General features: G+C 37.0%; 2 protein-coding genes across 2 annotated transcripts; both read left to right on the top strand.

Moving 5' to 3' along the window:
• Window positions 1-2,754: 2,754 nt before the first annotated feature.
• LOC141800980 (uncharacterized) lies at window positions 2,755-4,665 on the top strand. The gene is made up of 5 exons (XM_074683862.1): window positions 2,755-2,786; window positions 2,867-3,262; window positions 4,026-4,166; window positions 4,301-4,356; window positions 4,473-4,665. Exons 2-5 carry the CDS (start codon window positions 2,956-2,958, stop codon window positions 4,590-4,592), a joined length of 624 nt encoding a protein of 207 aa, XP_074539963.1. The 5' UTR covers window positions 2,755-2,786; window positions 2,867-2,955; the 3' UTR covers window positions 4,593-4,665.
• Window positions 4,666-13,171: 8,506 nt separating this feature from the next.
• On the top strand, window positions 13,172-18,281 carry LOC141804245 (uncharacterized). The gene is made up of 5 exons (XM_074688585.1): window positions 13,172-13,245; window positions 13,410-13,790; window positions 17,433-17,564; window positions 17,729-17,784; window positions 17,877-18,281. Exons 1-5 carry the CDS (start codon window positions 13,209-13,211, stop codon window positions 17,937-17,939), a joined length of 669 nt encoding a protein of 222 aa, XP_074544686.1. The 5' UTR covers window positions 13,172-13,208; the 3' UTR covers window positions 17,940-18,281.
• The last annotated feature ends 2,203 nt before the right edge of the window (window positions 18,282-20,484 follow it).

The raw sequence follows: 20,484 nt of genomic DNA, 5'->3' as shown, positions 1-20,484 counted from the left end.
TTTATGAGAAAAGTGGCCCTGAAATCAAGAATTATATGTATGATGATGTATGATGTACCCAGACAAAATAAGACAATGTCCAGCTGCACAGCAACACTCATCAACTGACATGAAACTTTGGCCTCCCTTTCTTTAATCTTGATAAAAGACTTAATTACCCACAGAATCTGCTAAATTGATCAGTGCACCAAAGCTGGGGTTTAGTAGTTCCAGAGGCTCGGAATACAACTGTTAAATTTACCTGCACCAGCATGAAAAGCTTTGTTTCTGACATCTTAGAACATTCATGCTGTATTTGTTTTTTGTTGAATCAATCTTACTGACACACCTTCTCTTGTGATGTAGATTCCAGTGACACTTGTGTTTGTGAGACTCCACCGGACCATGGTGTGTCCTTGAGTCTAATCCTCTCTCTATGTGCAGCTGCTGCTGTCGCCTCCTCTCTCCTCTCCTCTCTTGTGGTCTACTGTCTCTGTAGGAAAAAAGGTAAATTACACGTGTCATCTTTTTTTAACCTTTATTCACTAATGTCAGAAATATCCATTCTTTGAGTTTCAATCTGTGTAACATGCAGTACTAATGCTACATCTGTCCATGCAGCTAAAGAACACTCAGGTAGTCAGCAAGAACCTAACAATGGAGGTCATACAAGACTGAACCCGGTAGGTGTATCCTTAGATTATAACAGATCACAACAATATACTAGAATATAATCTCATATCTGAACATAATACATGTTTCTGTTTTATCAATTTTAAATTTTAGGATGAAGAAGTGTGTTATGCTTCAGTGACAATCCATCAGGCATCACAGAGATCAAAAAAGAAGAAGAGGAAAGTGCAGAGTTCTGACTTTAGCACCTATTCTGCCATCAATACATCTAGATAGGGCTGGGGGATAATAAAAAAAAAAAAAAGATATTATCACTTCAAGTGTACTTGTGGAAAGCTAAAGTTGGTAGATTCCTGTTTTTGTTTTTCTTCATTATATTATAGTTCATCTAATTTGAAGCAGAGATGTGTCAGGCCTCTTAAATGTGATGTCCTGAATGGCATAAAAGGGACATGTTCCTCATTGGATGTGGGAGCTAAATAAATAATTATAAACTGATACACATTCAACCATGACTATACCCTGTTATTTAGTGGACTGCATTTGGCACCACCCATGCGAACATTTCCCCAACTTGTCTGGTGCATGCCGAGGGTCCACTAACACTCGTTTATGAGAGTAGTTTCGCATTTTCAGTTTGTTTCAATGTTGAAAGTTGGAATTACTAGCGGAAAATGTTTGTGATTTCACCTGCATTATCTGGCATCAGCACAGCTTGGATCGTGACTTTGGCACTGGACTTATTGGTCTTCTTTGCGGACGGTGTCAGCTCTCCGCTCTGAGTTGAATAATGTCGCATCTCCACTCGAGGTCTCTCGTTTCGTCTGTTTTCATTGAGTTCCACGTGGAAACTTGCCAAACACTTTCCAGCAGCATGATTGGCTATGATTGCCATAGGTGATTGTACTCTTTTTTGTCTCTGTAATGTTGGTCGCAACTACAGTTCATGGTCCATTAGCGCCCCCATCTTACCTACCGATGAAGTGGTGTAACTGCAAGTCAAAATATATTAATTTTTTTTCTTTTCTTCTATCGAACATACATTATCAATGCATCACCCGGCGCTCCTTCTATGAGTAAATCTAATTTCATTATGCTGATATGTCTACATTTTTTTTTTAATCTGAGCATCTACAGCAACGACCAAAATTTCAAAATGTTCTGTATTAATAAAACATTTCATTGTTTTCCTAAGCTAACAAACCTTTTGTGAGTGCTTTTTCAATGAACTGAAACATACTAACAGAGAGTTTGCTTTTGTGTATTTGTTTCTTTGTGCCAGATAATTGAATGATTGAAAACTAATGAGCAGTAAAAACTTAAACTAAATAAATAAATACAAACTCCAGATAAGAACTTGTTTGTCTTGGGTTGATTACTCTTCAGCTTCAAATTCCTTTTTTGATTGAAATCGATCTATAACATTTCATTATGGTTGTTTGCGATGGCTGCCTGTCTGTATCAAGACTGCTCTCAGGCAATTTCCTGTTTTTATCTCAAGTTAACCATCAGCCCTCTCCACTCTCCAGTTTCATATAATATGAGAATCTGTTCTGTTGGAGTTGTTTCTGCACAAAAGAATGAAACCTTATAGACTGAAGTAGTTGAAAAGAAATAATACAAAGAGGTAACCTCATAGGCAGCCAAAGGTGTGATGTCAGAGCTTATTCTTGGCCTGACTAATGGACAGTTTCCAAGAAATTACAAGGAAATAAAGAACTCAGTTATGCCAGCCATACACACGTTTACCAACAACTTTTCAGTAGATTTTGCAACAGAAAAAAGCCAGATGTGACACTGGCAAACATATATAAATAACTGCCAAATTGCATTTCACTTAAACGGCTTCTGTAGTCAATATCACTAGTGAACAACAAGCATTCAAAGAGAGCATATCTCCTTTGCTCCAAGCGCTACTTCAATGTTGCCTCAAGTTTAAACTGAAAGTATGGTTAGTTGACCTTTATGTAACTACCATGGTTTCACTAGTGTAAAAAAAAAAAATCATTGCATTTCAATTGTACCTGGTGACAAAAAAAAAAACATTGCACAACCCAATCACGTGTTGCCTTTCTTCGCAAGGAAATGTCTGCATATGTGCATGTCAGTCAGTGTTTCTCAGCTTCTGGTTGTCTTCATGGACAGGCTGCTGTTTTTTGTTGCTGTTCTTTGGGGTAAATACAACTTGATCTGCTGTCCTTTAGGATTCTCTCATTTAAATGCATTTAACTGCTTTTGTTTACTGGTACTACAGGTGCTGCTTCGTACAGCCATGATGTGACTTTTGGATCAGTGTTGTACGCGAGAGCCGGAGACAACATCACTCTCCACTGTGACTGCCAAATGTCAACTGGAGTATTCATAGTGTGGTTCAGGAACTGCTCGCATGAAAACCAACCTTCTCTTATTTTGAGAGTAAAATTTAAGATGGACTTTCGCATCCCACTGAAAAAGTTTTTGAATCCTCTTCCTCGTATCCACTTTGTGAGGAACCTGTCCTCTGAATCCTATGATCTATTAATTGAGAACATCACTAGGCATGACGAGGGCCTCTACTACTGTGGAACTGAACGACAGAAGGTAGAAGAGAAAGATAAGCTTACTTTTGGATCCATTTACAGCTACGGAAACACCACAAGGATCACAATCGGTAAGTAGGCCAAGACATCACAAGAATTGAAAGACATTACTCTTTGTTTCAATGTAAAATGAAAAATAAACCTAAAAAAGTCAGTTTCTTGGTGTGCCAGCAGGTAATGGTGTCTTGCTGGTGCATGGCCTTGCATTGCAGCAAAAATCCTCAGTTTAGAGGGGTATAACAACTGATGAATCAATCCTTGTATCAGCTCCACCACCAACTCAGAAAGTTAGATTGTTAATCACTGACAAAGGGACGATCCACTGGAAAGATCCATTCAACTTTTAGGTATTTGTTCTGTGCTCATACTGGTAGATCTGTACACTTCTGCTTTGCAGAGCTAAAATATAGAGAAAAATAACTTTAAACTGCAGCTCAGTAGTTTGGAAATTTTTCACAACTCCGTGGCGAAATGTTTAAATTTAATCCCTCACTTATCCACTGATGAGGCTTAAAGTTAAACTTTAATTCCTGTTGGAGCTGGAGATTTACAGATTTCTGAACCCTTAAAACAACAATACAACTTTGCACCAATTAGTGCATCCTTAATGACAACCCTCTGAAGTTCTTAAAGCAGAAAACTGGCATATATATTATATGGCTGACCAGGCATTAAGAACAAGACCATAGATAACAAGAGCCAGATACGGTTTTGTGGAACATCTGGATTTCTAGAAGTCTGGGAATGTGGAACGACATATCTACATTTGATTGTACAAAAACATTTGATTGTATCATCAATCTCAGTGTTAATGGGTTCACATCTGTGTTTCAGTGTCCAGTGCCTCACGACCCAATCAAGCCCATGTGGACTGTAATGTGTGCTGGAATCTACTTTACTCTCTGTGTACAGCTTCTGCTGTTCTCTCCTCTGTCCTCTCGCTTCTACTGGCTTATCACTGCTGCCCGGTGAAAGGTAAATATTACTTGGGTTGTTTTTTTTTTTTGTTTTTTTTTTTACAAGTAGTAATTAGTTCAACAACTTCCAAAATTTTTAGGAGTATTGTGATTTTTGTGCTGTCAGATCTGAAAGACATATCATTTCTACAGGTAAACAAACTGAGGAGGAAGTCCTGGACTACCAACACCAAACAAGAGAGAACCAGGTGCTTGAAATTAAGACCTTACATTGCTGTCAATATCCCTTTTCTGTAATGACGAACCAAATTGTACTGTTATCTGAACATGTTCCTTGGTCTTCACAAAACATTGTTAACATCAGGATGAAGATGTGTGCTATGCTGCCCTGGACGTCCGTAACCCATCACAGAGACCAAGGAAGAAGAAAGCACAGAGTTCTGACTTCAGCACCTACTCTGCCATCAGAACCTCAAGGATGTGACAGATAGAATAGAATAGAATAGAATAGAATAGAATAGAATAGAATAGAATAGAATAGAATAGAATAGAATAGAACAGAACAGAATAGAATAGAATACAGCAGACTAATCTCTTTCAATGCCATTTTTAACATCTCCATACGGTGACTTGTGTGTTATTTGCTTCCTAATTATTATTTTGTATGCTTCATATTTTTAATGACAGAATGGCCCATGCATTGAAAAAATAAAGTTTGAAAGTCTGATTTTAAAGTACTAATTCATCATTTGAAAAACACCATTCAAACATAAAGAGTAAAAAGAATCTGTGAGTGTTTTAGGCTAAACTTCCTCAGCTGCAGTGGAAGAAAATGCTATGCTTTCACCTGTGATTGGTCCTGTGGCAGTAAAATGATTGAGGATGTTATTTCTGCACTAACCCACGGCAGGCTGCCCTGTCTCTGTCCGTCTGTCTCTGTTATCTTAGATAGGGGAGTCTGTTGTGACAAACCAGTAGTCATGTTTCTTTGGAATGACTGATTTTTGAGATAATAAGGGAGATAGAATTAAAAAAACAAGCTAATTTTCCTCTAGTACGTGTTGAAGTTTGATCAGCAGATGTCTGTCAACATGTGAACATATTTTTATAACTCTTTTCTGTGGTGAAAACATTAAATATTTTTGTAGCATCTCTTTGAGGTGTTGTACTTTATGGACGGTCCCTGAGCATTAAAGCCCCAGTCAGGTGCAGTCTGGATGTTCTCCTGCTCAGAGGACTGCTTGTACTGGTGAAAATCGAGCTCTGGCTTTGATCTATATATTTATGCTTGGGAAGAAATTTCATGCGGACACCGAAACAGTGAATATCTTTCTAACTTTTACAAATAAATTTCCCTAAATTTACTGACAAGGTATACAATATGCACTGTAGCTCTGCACTTTAGCTATTTTTAAGAATCAACTTTAACACACATTTAATATTTGGCTCATGTGCGAGTCTCATAACACCATCTCTGAACAATAGGTCTTTTACTCGTTTGTAGAGATCTTACTTGGTGTCAGGTGGTATGACATGTGTGCTGCCTTGGTGGTCTTGTGTGGTGTGAAAAGAGGAAGCTGCCTTCCAGTTAAGCACCTCAGTCGATTCTGAGAATATATTGTGTTTTTACCCACACTGTGCCAAAGAAATCAGCCAATTTTTGGCCAAACTTAGCATTTTCATTCATTCATGATTTAAAATCTATCAAACATGATGTTTGATTGTTATACAAAAGGTGTTTGCAGGCAGTTTCCTGTTTTTAAGGCAGCCTAAAACCCAAATACCCTCAACCACACATTCACAAGAATGATCCGTTAGCCTTACAGGAAACCCACAGTGACGAACAGACCCTCATGACAGAGGAGTTGCACACACAGACACACTGCTGCTGAGCAAAGGCCTGCTGAGCTGGACAAACTGTTAACTCACTTCTTGAAAGTATTGGTCAGACGTGCAGAGAGAAGATGTTGAAACGTGGTGAAACAAAACCTCAGTTTGACATGCAGCAGCTCAAGAACAACAGCCTGTGTTTATTTCTGCCATGACCGACCACATCCTACCTTTGTCAGATCAAATGAGGTCAGCTCTGGTTGCACTTCATGTGTATGTGATTTGTTGTCTGCTAACTGCAGGATATGGTTTACACATTCAGAATAGTACACTTAAGATAATCCTCTTCCTCTTCACCCACCAAAACATAGAATATCTATAGAAGAGTATACTCTTGTTAAAATCACATTATTGTGTGTTTACAACTGGTAGGTTGTTCATTGGAAAATGCTGAAAAAGGAGGAAAGCCTCATGTTGGAATCACTCAGTGGTAAGCCACATCAGCTCCTCAAGAAACTCTACTGACCCCCAGTGGAGCTGCTTTGTAGTGAACCAAATATCTCCTTCAATTTTGTCTGCAGGAAACAGTCAGCACAGTGGGTTACCCCACTATCCAGTTCACTCAAGAGTTACAAGAGAGTGTCCACAGCTGACCTGATGCAAAATTGTCCTACAAAGCGTCCACCATGCAGCTGACTCAAAAACCATTCGGAAAAATTAAAACCTTTGTCCTTACACAAAATACAGTGATATGAGGGGTGCCACAAACTTCACACAAACGAATTAAAAAGTGTCCCCGTGTGGACCTTCAGTAAAATATCTCAGAATGAAATCATCAAAAAAGGGTGATCCACTCTCCTGGAGGCTTAGCCAGACCAGGCTGGATATAAGATCCCTCCAGCACGCCTTGGGTCCACTGCGGGGCCTTCACTAATTGGATGTCCCTGGCGAACTGGTCAATTGGACTGGATTCTAAACTCAGCAAAAGTAGTGATTACAGCAGGCCAGTCTCAAAAATCAGCCTCAGAATGACCAGTACAGCTTTTTTTCCCCACAAGGATCATGATGACTGGAGAATCCCAAAAGCTCACCATGACTGAATACTGTGTTACAGCACAACTTGATTTGCAATTCATTTTATTCAATTATTTCATTTCTGCAAATAAAGCGGCATTTAGGGATATGGCTGTCACAGAAAAAACCTGCAAAATCCAAGAAAGGCTGATATGACTATTTGAGCACATGGAGTGGGATTGGGGGGTCCTAATGAATATAGTGGAAAGGGTCATTCTGGGTGTAAATAACAATGCTGACAATTAGGGATCAGTACCTTTCACATTTGAAAAGATACGGTACCGATGCCCAGTATCTGGCAATTGGTACTGGTACTCAACGGTACCAATTTTCTGTACCTTTTTTGTGTTTATGAGGTAAAAAATATCCATTTATTTAATTTTTTTTTTTTTCAGCTTAAAATAGTTATTCTTCAATATGTAATCTTGTAATGCTGTGTTTATGTCCAGGTTGGAAAATCGCCTTCTCTTCCACTCTCACAGTCTTAAGGATGCATAGGTACCTAAACATGGTACCTTTTGATTTTACATGAATTGGTACCAGATACTTTTGACAGTATTTGGTCGGAATCTATAAAAGTACCTAACTCGGGACCCATCCCTACTTACAACTACCCCTTGGACCAAAGTCAGTCACCGGGTAGCAGGGAGTGATCGCTAGGGAAGTGTGGACTGGCCAAGTCCCCGCATAATGAGCCATGCACTCTCACAGGCCCTAAAGTGTCAATAATCAGACAATTTTGAGAATTATAACTTCATGTATTCTGGTTCAAAAATCTGAATAAATCTCCTGTGATAAATGCAGGGTATCTATTGCAAGCCCCTGGGAAAGTATTCACATAATCAAGTCGTGGGAAAGTATTAGTTTTAATGTCACTGGAAAATCACAATGAAAGGGTTTTAAAGAAACGTGAAGCCTCAGTGCTTAGCTGAGCTCTATTATTTGACCACAAGAAGAATAAAAAGGCTATGTATGGATATAACAAGCTGGGCAGTTTAATATAAAAATCTGGGAATGGCTTAACAACAGTCGGAAAAAAACGAACAAAAACGAAACAACAGCAGTCCACCATACACCCTGGACTAGTCTCTGGTTAATCACAGAACTGATACATAACTTCTCACGCACACATTCACAACTACAGGCAACTTCAGAATCACCATTTAACCCGATGAGCATGTTTTTGGACTGAGTGAGGAGAGAACATGCAAACTCAACACAGAAAGGCTCATCTTGCCTAACCGGGGTCCAAACTAGTGACTTTTGTCTTGTGAGGTAACAGCACTAACCACTGTGCCACCACAGGAGGCACAAGAAGGGAGGAGGTGGGGTCACATCACTGGCCAATGACAGCTATGCTCCCTTTAATGGTAAAGTCTATATATTAGTGAGACCCCTTTTTCACTTTTTTAACATCTTTTTTCACATCTTCACTGATGGAGGGACTGCACACTTACTTGGTTATTCTTTCAGGTAATTGTTCTCAGATGGTAAAACACTTTGACTTCATTAAACGTCTCGAAGTCAAAGTCAAACTTTCCTGCTGTTACAGCACATTTCAAACTGATTCTATGTTTTCACTCCAGCAGTTATCTCCCTCAGCCATAACTGGGCCCATGGATCAGTGTTGGAGGTGACAGTCCAACCAGGAGAAAACATCACTGTCTTCTGCGACACCGCAAAATCAACTGGAGTTTACATCCTGTGGTACAAGAACTGCATTCACAAGAACCAGCCTCCTCTTGTCTTAACAGCAAAGGATTATTTTGTGAAAAAAACTGGAGATCCTCGTTTCCAGTTTGTGAAGAACCAGTCCTCTAACTCCTATGACCTGTTAATACAGAATGTTACTGAGTCAGATGAAGGTTTCTACTATTGTGGGACTGAAGAACCAAAAGTGGAGGAAACAGAGTACATTGGTTCCAAAGTTATAAGAAGCTTTGGCAATATCACAACAAGAATCGTAGTAAGTGAGTATCCTGTGTCTATGTGTGACTGTATTTTACTGAATTTAATTATTTCTATGAGTAATGGTGTGGGTTAAGACCTAACTAAGTACTTTGGCATTACAACGATAAAATCAGAACCACATCTTTGCTGTAATGACAAAAGACCAACACTGTTCAGTTGGCTCATATGTGCGCTCCTGGGGACTTACTTTTTCTGAAGTTTGCAAAATACCATACATTTTATTGCGATGGGTTACATTTTTGTCACAATAATTGCAGACACGAGAGGAGGAAATCAGAATTAGAATCAGAAAACTTTATTGAACCCAGAGGTGAAATTTCATTTCAGTTACATCTTTGTAAAAACAGATTCACATGCTCTGTTACCGAAATGTGATACCAAGTCATAATATCTGTACTGACATTAAACTTGAACATTGCTACTGAGAAACTAAACGTTTTTGAGCTCCATAAAAGTAAAGATGCAGCTATCAAAAAAAAACATTTAATTATCTTCATGATGAAAAGCCTAACAGGAGACAAAAGTCATTAAAAATATGTAATTGTGTTTCTTTTTGCAGAGTCAGAGTCAGAGTCAGAGTTGAAATCAGAGCCAGATAACAGCAGCAGAGAGGAGCCTGTCCATGTGCCTTGGATGATAATGTTCAGTCCAGCCATCACTGTCCTCTCCACCTCCATCTCCTTGATTTTGGTATTTCACCTTTGGGGAAAAATGGGTAACTCTTATTTCTCACTTTCTCACCTAAATTCTCTTTTTATTTTCTCTTACTCTTAATTGTGTTACAAAAATAACTTTTATTGCACTTATTTACAAGAAAATGTAACATTTCAGTAATTCAGTGCTACATGATAATAATGCTTCACTATTTTTAGACTCTGAAAGTCTCAAGAAAAGATCCAACAGCAAGGTCAGGCTGAATCCGAATCAGGTAACAGACTTAAGATATGTCTTCAACAGTTATAAAGATCTTATCTCATTCAAGTCTGGTTGTGTTTATCTCAATGATTCCACTTTGAATTAAAATTTTCACTCCCAGGATGAAGATTTGTGTCTGAGTGAAGTTGTGTTTCAGCCTCAGGATGAAGAAACGCATCAATAAACAGCTGATGGTGCCTATTATATCCACTTCAGCTATTAATTCTCACATGAAAGCCTCTGTAAGGAGTTTTTTACAGGTTATGAAGCAAACCAGACAATCAGCAACAAAAGCTCTTTACTGCAATTCTTAAAATGGTTAAGCTCTGCAAGATGATGTAATAAAATCTTATGGTTTGTTGTCACCCATTACCTGTGTGTGTTTATTTTGTAGTATTTTCTTTGAGGGTGTATTCACACCTGTGGCTCGTTTGCTTTGTTCTGATACAATTGTTGCAGTTGTCACCTGGTTCTTTTTTTTTTTCATAAAAGTCTCTTGCTGTTCAAAGTTGCATTCAAATTTTTCTCATTGGTCAGAAATTTGACTCAGTGGAGGAGTTTCTTTATCCTCAGGTCCTTAACCGCTTTTCGCGGGGAAGAACAGCCATGGAGCATCAGCAGCACCAGTGTTTACTGTGGCTGTTTTCCAAATTGCCTACTACCCCATGTGAATGCAGTATGCAGTAGGCACTGCACACTGCTTTTGCATGTAGTATGTTGTATGACTGTTCTGTTGGGTCTGTTCTGTAGTATGCTTCTCTGTTTTCGGAAAGCGGAGCTACAGGTGATGGATTCTTTTTGCCTGTATTATAAATGTACAAAACAAACTATGGGTAGATCTTGACATTTTAGTTATTTTGTTGATCATATCACAGCAGAATCGTCACATTTGATTTTAAACCTCATACCAAAAGTTATGTCATTATTAAAAATAAATCTGGAAGGGTCTGACTTTTTATTTGTACAGCTGATGAAAAACGCACTTTCATGGAATCCACATCTGGGTTAATAAAAGTGAATTAGTGTTTTATATGGGCTTTAATGAATTTGTAGAAGTAAACACCTCTTTCACAACTAGAAGTGTCAAGATTTACCGGTGTTTCTTTTGGATCACTTCACATATATATCATGAACTGTGTAACATAAGTGTTGTTATACTGTAGATATAAGGCAGAGTGCAGACTGATTCCAGAAGATGGTGGTAATTCACCAAAAGCTGCCACCAGCATTAGTGCTGTGCATTGTAGAAAACAGTGAGAAATTTTTCAGATTCAGTAGGACACAAGAGGATTTGGGGCATACTGCAGATTTTGCAATTTTTTGTATACTGACTACTACATAGTAAATTTTGACCATTACAGTAGGCATTGCTAGTACAATAGTGAGTTTGGAAAGAGCCTTTATCATCAAAACATGCATTATCCTCTCCCTCTACTGTTTTGACTGAAAGATTAGCAACCTAGTGCATTACTTTCCCCCATTACCACAGTGCGAACCACATTTATGAATAAGTTGTGCCGGTTGCTGAGGTGATTGTGTTCTCACAGCAAAGGAACCACTACAAGACTAGAGTGGAAGCTAGCCAAGTCTACCCTGTTTCGGTGATCTCGACCTGCTTGTTTTGTCTTGCATTCAAGTGTGATTGCCGTGTTCACATACACCCAAAGACACCAGACATTTTTTGGTGGGCGAGGGGGCCCTCACTGTTTTGGAACAGCTGCCCCAAACAAGCTAGGTGTGAATACACCCTGAGTGCACGCAGGTCTTCCTGTGTTTCCCTCTATTTTGACTGCTTCCTGTTATTTCACCCTTCACTTACACTCACTATTTTGAGTACATAAGTCCGTTCACATTGGCAGTATGGATAAACGCAATGCACTTTAATGTCTCAGCTGGTGCACTCAAACGTTCAGTGCGCGACACTGGACACTTCTCTCACTCAGTAGTTTCCATATAGGCTACAATCACAGTGTCTGGTAAGTGCAGAGCCACTGTGTTTGATTTGGGACAACAGATCCCTGTCAGGTTTCATTCACCTTTCCAATAAGTGTCGAGTGTACATAGTGTATTTTATTAAGTCTTTATGCCAGCAGCATCACTTCATCTTCATGTCTTAAACCCTGTGACCTCCTGTGGTTCTTTGTGTATTTTATATATCTATATATATTTTTTCATTAAGTTACTTTATAAATATATATATATATATATATATATATATATATATATATATATATATATATATATATATATATATATATATATATATATCAGCCTATATCATATATCAGCCTCATGTGGACACTTAAGGAACTACAGCTTTGGCACTTCTACATATTTAAAGATATAAATTTTATGGAGTATAACCAGCGTCTAAATGGTTTTTTTTTTTCAATATTTTTCGAAATGATCGCAAATCTAATTTGCATTAGAGATTAAATTTATAGCTTGGGTCCGTTGGTCTCTGACATTGGGTTCTAGAAAGTTTTATTTTGTTTAGCTGACCCAGAAACTAGTTATTCTCATTCAGGCAAAACAAACTTTAGAGTCACAGAGAACTACTACAATGTGAGGATCATTGTTACAAATTAAGATGTTTTATCAGCAGCTTCAAAATTTTAGCCTGTAAATGTTGATTTTAAAGGCATGTGGCTTTACACACACACAGAAATCATCTTTGTCGGACCATCAGCATGAACAGATACCCTCTGTGGTTTCATGTGTTGCAAAAACACGATTCAAATAAACATTTAAATATCATCCTGTTGGAAATGAAATAAGTTTAACAAAACAGCATTATACTTTTGTTGCTTTTGGCATTGTCATTAAAAAGTTAATGTATTTTCTGATGGAAGAAACCCAAGGAGATTAGATGCTTTGTATTTTTTCAGACCTTTTTTAAAGATGAGGAATTTGTTGGAATGCAAAGAACACAACTCAAATCTATTCTATATTTTTCAGTTGTGGTAGTCATTCCAGTGACATCAAATGACAACATTATCACATTTACATGCAGCTGCCCAACCCTCTTTTAAGTATGAAATGTGGTCGTATATCACTGTGAGAGTCTCCTACCCTTGCATCAGAATCTACAAAACACCTCCTCTTTTGACCGTTGGTTAGTGGGAGACATCAAAGTCCAAATGTCACGTTGCATTACACCCAAGAAAAAAAAAGAAAAGAAAACAGACTGAGAAAATGTTTCACATCACTGGCCAATCACAGCTATTCTTCCTTTAATGGTAAAGTCTGTGTGATATTTGTGAGACCCTTTTTTTTTCCACTGGCTTTTATATCGCAAACATCATCACTAATGGAGAGGCTGCACGCTTTCTTGGTTGTTCTTTCAGGTAATTATTCTCAGACAGTTATTTTACTTGATGCCTTCACAAAATAAGACAAGTAATTTTCCAACCTTTAGTTTTTGAGCGTTTCTTATCAAACGTGAACCTTTCCCTGGTGTAACAGCACATTTCAAACTGATTCTATGTTCTATGGGTTTGTGTTTGAGCAGTTATCTCCTTCAGCTCTAACTGGGCCTGTGGATCAGTGTTGGTGGTGACAGTCCAACCAGGAGAAAACATCACTCTCTACTGCGACATCCCAAGATCAACTGGAGTTTACATAGTGTGGTACAAGAACTGCACTCACAAGAACCAGCCTCCTCTTGTTCTAACAACAAGAGCTGGTGAATGGAAAAACAATGCAAATCCTCGTTTCCATTTTGTGAATAACCAGGCCTCTAACTCTTATGACCTGTTAATCCAGAACATAACTGAGTCAGATGAAGGTTTCTACTATTGTGGGACTGAAGAGCAAAGCGTGGAGGACAAGGAATGCATTAATTCCAAATTCATGAAGAGCTACGGCAATGTCACTACAAGGATCATAATCAGTGAGTATTCTGTGTCTGTGTGTGACTGTATTTCACTGAATTTAACCATTTCAAAAATGGTACATAAGTAAAGGTGCACTTTATTACAAATGTCACAGCTCAGATCAAAAATTGAATTGATGTCATGGATTGTATTATTATTATTATATTTTTAATCCTTTGTTTATATGAACTGTGTGTGGATGTCTTGTAATCAACACACTCAACCAAAAAAAAACTAACTAAATTCATTTTAAAAATTCATAAAATTCTTCAAAAATTAAAATCAGATTAACTTCTTTTTCATTATCTAAAAAAAGGCTTTCTGGAACCGTTCAAGTCACTCGGTTTGATTGACCTTTATGTGTCTATCAGTGCACTTGCTATACCTGTAGCACATGGTGAGAGAGTTTAGATGGTAAAAAAACAAAGACGTTGGTTCAAGGAGTAAATGTCTGGTTTCCAGACTGATGTATAACAAAGTTATATAATTCTTGTAACATGCAACGATCAGCGGCTAGTTTCGATATAAATGTAGACATGGAAAGGAGGGAGCAGACCGGTTAAAGAAAACTGCTCCACACAATGAATTAGCAACCCATTTATAGCCCTTTTTTGTAAAAAAAATAAATAAATATTAAAAAAAATTTCACATGCTTTCCCATGGACTTTTTAAGGGCTAAGAAGGGGCTAACGGAATGTGTGTGAAACAAGGCGGTTTCTGTGCCAGGGCCTCTCTCTTGGGGAATATGTATTATGAATTTTAAAAATAATGATAATCAATAAATTTAAGTTTCTTTATGTTTGACCTTTCATTTGAATTTGAAATATATTGATATTGAATATGAAATCAACCCTCTAGTTGGATCTGGTCACATTAAGGAGCAACATCTTACCACAGAATAGAATAGAATAGAATAGAATAGAATAGAATAGAATAGAATAGAATAGAATAGAATAGAATATATTTTATTTATTCCAGAGGGGAAATGCAGGATAACAACAATAATAGTAATAACAGCATATATATTTGAAAAGTGTGCCTTAAATCAAGAATTTTAAACTTTTAGCTTAAAATAAAATCTGGGAGTAAAGTTGTTTGAGACTAACTTTGTTAATACTCTCTCCTGAATATTTCAACAAGGTTGCACTTTCCAGAATAAGCCTACAAACTAAATACACACACTTTCTTTACATTTTTTATTATTATTCTTAAATCAAACATTTTTATATGCTGTATACACACAGTAGTTTTGTGCATTCAAATATCCTCGGACACTTTTTAAAATGCAATGATTTTGATTTGGCACATCGATAACAGGTAAGAGTGAAATTATCAACAGCTTGAATGTGCGTTAACTCTTTTGCGTTGCATGCATTGATGTGACGTGTCATTTTCTTTGATCCGGTTGCCTTGGCTGTCTCATCACTTTTCACACATCATTGTTATGCAGTACTGACTAATCATAATTAAGCATTAACACAGCAGGGTGATTAGAAAGAAGGGCTGTATGTGTGCACATTTCACACTGCTCTAGAGGTCGAGCCTAGTAGTTTCTAGTGACTTTTTTCTTTCTTTCTTTGTGTTGCTTCAACGCAGAAAACACATAAACAAATGCACTCACACACTCACACACACTTCAACACAAACACACACTGCAGTGGGTGAGGGGTTGACCCTTAAGAGATGGATGGAAACTGTTGTGGTTTCTGCTGGTATCTTTACCCTGCAACAAAGGTGTGGAGTTGTTTCAGCTTGGTACAAGAAAAAAGTAAAACTTCTTCAACACGGCTCAACCTGTTTACTGATATAAAAGCATGTAGGTAAGACAAAAAGGGGGCTACATTTTCTGTACGTGTGGCAGTATATAGCTTTAAACACATATTTCAAAGAAATTATTCAAGTACATATATTGCATTTAATGTTAGCATAAGTTTAAAGCAAAATCATTTGGAGATGATTCCCATCCCTGTTTTTGTTCGTACTCTGATCAGTTGTTTTTAATCCTCATTCATAAAAGCCAAAAAAGAGAGTATCCAGACTTGGGCTGAATTATCTGTCATTTATAACAAAGCAACATTAATACAATCAGGAGAGACTTCTTCATAGAGTGCTTTTAGAGTAAGGGTCTCATCATGACAATGGACCAAACGGACACAACCACAAAGGAAATGTGTCACTATAACAGCATCCCTACTTTTACTTCCTTTAATGTGAAGTCTTCACAGATGATTGTATCTGTGGGTAAGACCTGCATCACTTCCTTTTGACACTAATGGCTCGGTTATGTCTTTACTGGGTCATTCTCTTTGGTATGTTTATGACAAACACTTCAAAAAAGATTTTTAAAGCAGTCATTTCGATGCATTCCAAAAGGAACTCAGTTCCTGTTGTTTTGTTGGGCAGTTCTGTGACACTGATTTCATTTTAAACTCTTTCATCATTGTGTTTGTATTCTAGCTGTTGTTTCGTTGACTCATGACAGAAGAAAACGTTGCTCTGTACTGTGACTGTAAACTTTCCACTGGAACATGCATTGTGTGGTACAGAAACTGCTCTCATGTGAACCAGCCTTTTCTGCTCCTAAAACCTAAGTGTGGTTTGTTGTCAGAAAGGACAGACAACTTCCATCTTTTGACTACTTTCAAACATTTTCAATTCATTCTCTTGATCCAGAACATCACACAGTCTGAGGAGGGAGTTTACTTCTGTGGACTACGAATGATAGAGGATAGAGGTAGACACATTGTTTTGAGAGATATTTGCAGCTATGGAACAATGCAGCAAGGGTTATGGTAAAAACAGATTCTGGTCTGGCTTTTTGTTTTCATTTTAGTTTTAGACCAAAGAAAACAATGAATCTGGTTTGTCTGATCATTATACAATATCAGAGGAACCTTTCTCCATATTTAATGATCCTATTTTGTTATTGTTGTTGAATCTCATGCAGTGTCAAGTGATTTAAAAAACTTTTTTTTGTTTTTGTTTTTGTTTTGTTGTTAACTTCCTGTGTGTGTGTGTGTGTGTGTGTGTGTGTGTGTGTGTGTGTGTGTGTGTGTGTGTGTGTGTGTGTGTGTGTGTGTGTGTGTGTGTGTGTGTGTGTGTGTGTGTGTGTTGGGGGGGATTTCATGGTAATTATTATACAATGAACAGCTTAAGAAGCCAAATCCAAATTGATGCAAAACTCACTAGGAGACAAATGGATTAAGTTAAAAGGGATGATTTCTAAATAAGAAACCTCACAAGAATCTTGTGAAGTGTTTTTAGAGTTGTAATACTTTGTATACTATTTCAATAATTTTAATTCTAGGTTGTGTAACTTATGTCAAAGCAGCAGTGGTGAATAAAACACTCTGCATCAACTGCTATTATGTGTCGTAAATGCTATGATTTCATTTTTTCATTTTCAAATTTTACATCAAACACTTTTGCAATTATCTGGATGTGCTGTAGGATAATGATAACCAAACATCCTCAGTGCTATCATTAATCTAGTGCGTTCAATGAAACTTGAATGTAACAACAATGAAACAAAATGTTTTTGAGCTCCAGCAAGGTGGAGATTGATCCATTTGGTAAACATTTTGCTGTTTACATGATGAAAACCAAACATGAGACAAAGATTATTAAAAATCTGTGATTTTTTTTTTTTACTTTTGTAGAGTCAGAGTCAGGTAACAGTAGCAGTGAGGGGCCTGTTCATGTGCCCTGGATGATGATATTCAGTCCAGCCATCACTATCTTCTCCACCTTCATCTCCATAACTTTGGTATTTCACCTCTGGGAAAAAATGGGTAACTCTTATTTCTCACTTTCTCACCTATAATCTTGTCTTACCTCCCCATGTCTTAAAACATGTTACAAGAAATAACTTTTGTTGCACTTGTACATTATTTTATGATGATGTGTTGCAAAAGTGGTATTATTGTTATTAATATTATTATTATTATATTTTTAGAATCTGGAAGTCTCAAGAAAAGACTCAACATCAAGGTCAAGCTGAGTCAGAATCAGGTAAGATCAGGTCAGGAAGAAGTCTTGTCTCTTTAAACTCTAATTGTTTTCTGATTCCACTATGAAATAAAACATGTCAAATCATCTCCCAGGATGAAGACTTGTGTCTAACTGAAGTTGCGTTCTGGCCTCAGGATGAAGAAACACACCAATAAACAGCTGATGATACCAATCATCATATTCACTTCATTCATTTATTCTCATATTAAAGCCTCTGTAAGGAGTTTTTCACTGGTCCACATAGAAATTCTTATTGTGAGTAACCTTTGCAAAGTGATTTGATAAGCGTCAGGTTTTAGAAAAAAAATGTTCCCCTTTTATGAAGGTTTGTAGACTTTTGCATTTTTTTCGCTATTTAAAGTGGATAGATTTGTATTTGTCATGAGTGACTTGGACATTTTTTAACGCTTGTTTTCCTCCTTGTTGGCCAAAGTACCCGTTCATATTATGCATAGCTCTCAGATTTCTCTTTCACAATCCCATCTTCCTGATTAAAGTAGCAGCATGATATAGCTAATAATACCATAATTATTCTTAAATGATTTTTTTAACACAGTAAATAAGGGGTCCTTGTTTTAAATTTGTTGAATGTTGTTACATTCAAAGCATTTCTTGACTGGATTGTAAAAAATAATTGTAAAAAAAACTGTTTTACGCCTGAAAACACATTGTTCAATATCTAAATTTACAACTTTCCATAGCTCTCCTTATAATGAACTGGTTTTAACATGTTGTCATACCATTGTGTCTCATGTAATTATTGTTTTTCATTAAGAGGGGACCCTGCTTTGTTGTGACATGACCTTTCCTAATAAATGGTTGCAGGCACTTTCAATGTCTGTAAAAATTCTGTCAATTCATAATCTTAACAGAACTGTCTAGGCTAACTGTTATAAGTATTCCCCGTGAAGCTTGTTCTACACATTTGTGTCAAAGCTGTGCTACTAAAAGTCCAAATAATTACTTTCACCAACTCAAAAGCACAGGAACAAAAATAACTTTCTATGCAGATGATGCAACTCTCTTTTGACACCTTGAGAAATCCTCATGAGATATACTTTATCATTGTTTAAATCTTTTCTTCTTTTTCAAGTTTTGCAGATGAAAGCAACTTTATAAAATGCACTACCATAAAGACAATAATATTACTAAAAACTGGGGCAGGAAGATGTGAAAACCATGGGTGTCACAAATAAATCAATTTTACACTCTTAAAAAACGACCAAAGAAATTAATTACTAAATGAATCTGCATAGAGTTTGACACATATGTTCCACTGTCCCCCAACTTACGTAATAAAAAAACAACTTGAGGCAGTTTCTTAGAATTTGAAAAGCATGTGTGCTAAAACCTCCAGTGGTCTGAGCAACAGGAAACCCACCCTGACACAACGAGGTTTCCTTCACATTACTGACATGCAGGCAGACTGAAGCTGCAGACCGTTTTTTCCTCTGAAGGTGTTAAGGTGTTCTTCGCTTTATGTTAGCTTAGCTGTTTAAACTGTGACACTTTTCTCAGTGACTGGCTGCCGACTATGTGTCAATCCTTCAAGTCAAGGACAAATGAAGAAGGAGATTCTCTTTGGTCTAAAAAGCAAAAAACAGATTTTTAAAGCTTGGTTTTTTTTTTTAAGAAAAAAAAATCAACTATTGTGAAAGCTAAAATAGCAATCTTAAATTCAACTTTGGGTCAAACGTACACTGTCTTCTGTGGTGCCACATAGAAATGAGTGAGTACAAGAAAAGCTATCTGAAAAATGCTCCAATGTGGAAAAGCTGGAGAATGAAAAAGTACACTTGTGACGGAGAAGATCAAAACTCTAAGAAACTGATGCTGCTCTTTTCCAAATATTGATGATTTTATCTCAGCCACTGGGGAAAAACAAGGAAACTAACAGCAAGCAAGCTGAGAGAAATACGTTTTTAATGAGTTTCTGACTGGTCCTCCTTCCTCTTGTAGTCTGTTTATTTGATCATAAATAATCACTCCTTAAGTTTACCATTGTTTTTATTTCCTATACAGAGATATTTGCTGATTAATTATCAGATTTCAAAAACGCATGGAAATGCTACATATGTCATTTGTCTAAGACATGTCTTTATTTCTGTCATATTGTCATTCTTTTTACAGAGAAACAAATTTTACTGACAGAGAAATAATGTGTTTATTTTTCAGATAGGCAACTTTAATAAATGCAGATTAAAAAAAAAACATAAATAAGAAATAAGCTCATCAATGTCTCACTTTATCTCTGTAAACAACTACAGAAACAAAGATCCATGAAAAACAATAATACAAACATTTGGGGGATTAGAAAATACTTTTGCGAAGAAGAGATCAAACTTAAGTTAAAGGATGTTGATCTATTGCAGAAGAATGAGCAATTTTCAGAAATGTGTTCATAAAACATTTTTTTTACAAAAAAGACAGGCAACCTCGTGAAAATGACACTTCAAAACTTTGACTGCCGTCCAAATTAAAAAAAAATAAAAAGCAAGCAACTATAATGAAGCCAGCATGGGGAACAGGGTTTCAGAACACATTAATTTGTTGCCTGTCAAAGAAATTATCACCAGATATCAAAACACATTTGTCTAAATTTAATAAAACAAGATTTTATATTCCAAATCAACCCTGAGAAACAATTACCTGTCAAGACAAGCAACTATTAGCTGTAAAGTTGTGAGAAACATCAGCGCT

Source organism: Halichoeres trimaculatus, unplaced genomic scaffold (genome assembly GCF_033239565.1).
Source record: "Halichoeres trimaculatus isolate MK-OKI-2021-1 unplaced genomic scaffold, fHalTri1.1 fHalTri1_scaffold_2, whole genome shotgun sequence".
Classification (NCBI taxonomy): domain Eukaryota; kingdom Metazoa; phylum Chordata; class Actinopteri; order Labriformes; family Labridae; genus Halichoeres; species Halichoeres trimaculatus.
This window is presented reverse-complemented; position numbering and strand designations above follow the sequence as displayed.

Bases quoted from the DNA above. Each gene is read 5' to 3' on its own strand.
- LOC141800980 (XM_074683862.1), top strand. From the start codon at position 2,956: ATGTCAACTGGAGTATTCATAGTGTGGTTCAGGAACTGCTCGCATGAA. The intron at 3,263-4,025 runs GTAAGTAGGCCA...TCTGTGTTTCAG, and splicing joins CACCACAAGGATCACAATCG to TGTCCAGTGCCTCACGACCC. The intron at 4,357-4,472 runs GTGCTTGAAATT...TGTTAACATCAG, and splicing joins ACCAAACAAGAGAGAACCAG to GATGAAGATGTGTGCTATGC.
- LOC141804245 (XM_074688585.1), top strand. From the start codon at position 13,209: ATGGAGAGGCTGCACGCTTTCTTGGTTGTTCTTTCAG. The intron at 13,791-17,432 runs GTGAGTATTCTG...TTACTTTTGTAG, and splicing joins CACTACAAGGATCATAATCA to AGTCAGAGTCAGGTAACAGT. The intron at 17,565-17,728 runs GTAACTCTTATT...TTATATTTTTAG, and splicing joins TCACCTCTGGGAAAAAATGG to AATCTGGAAGTCTCAAGAAA.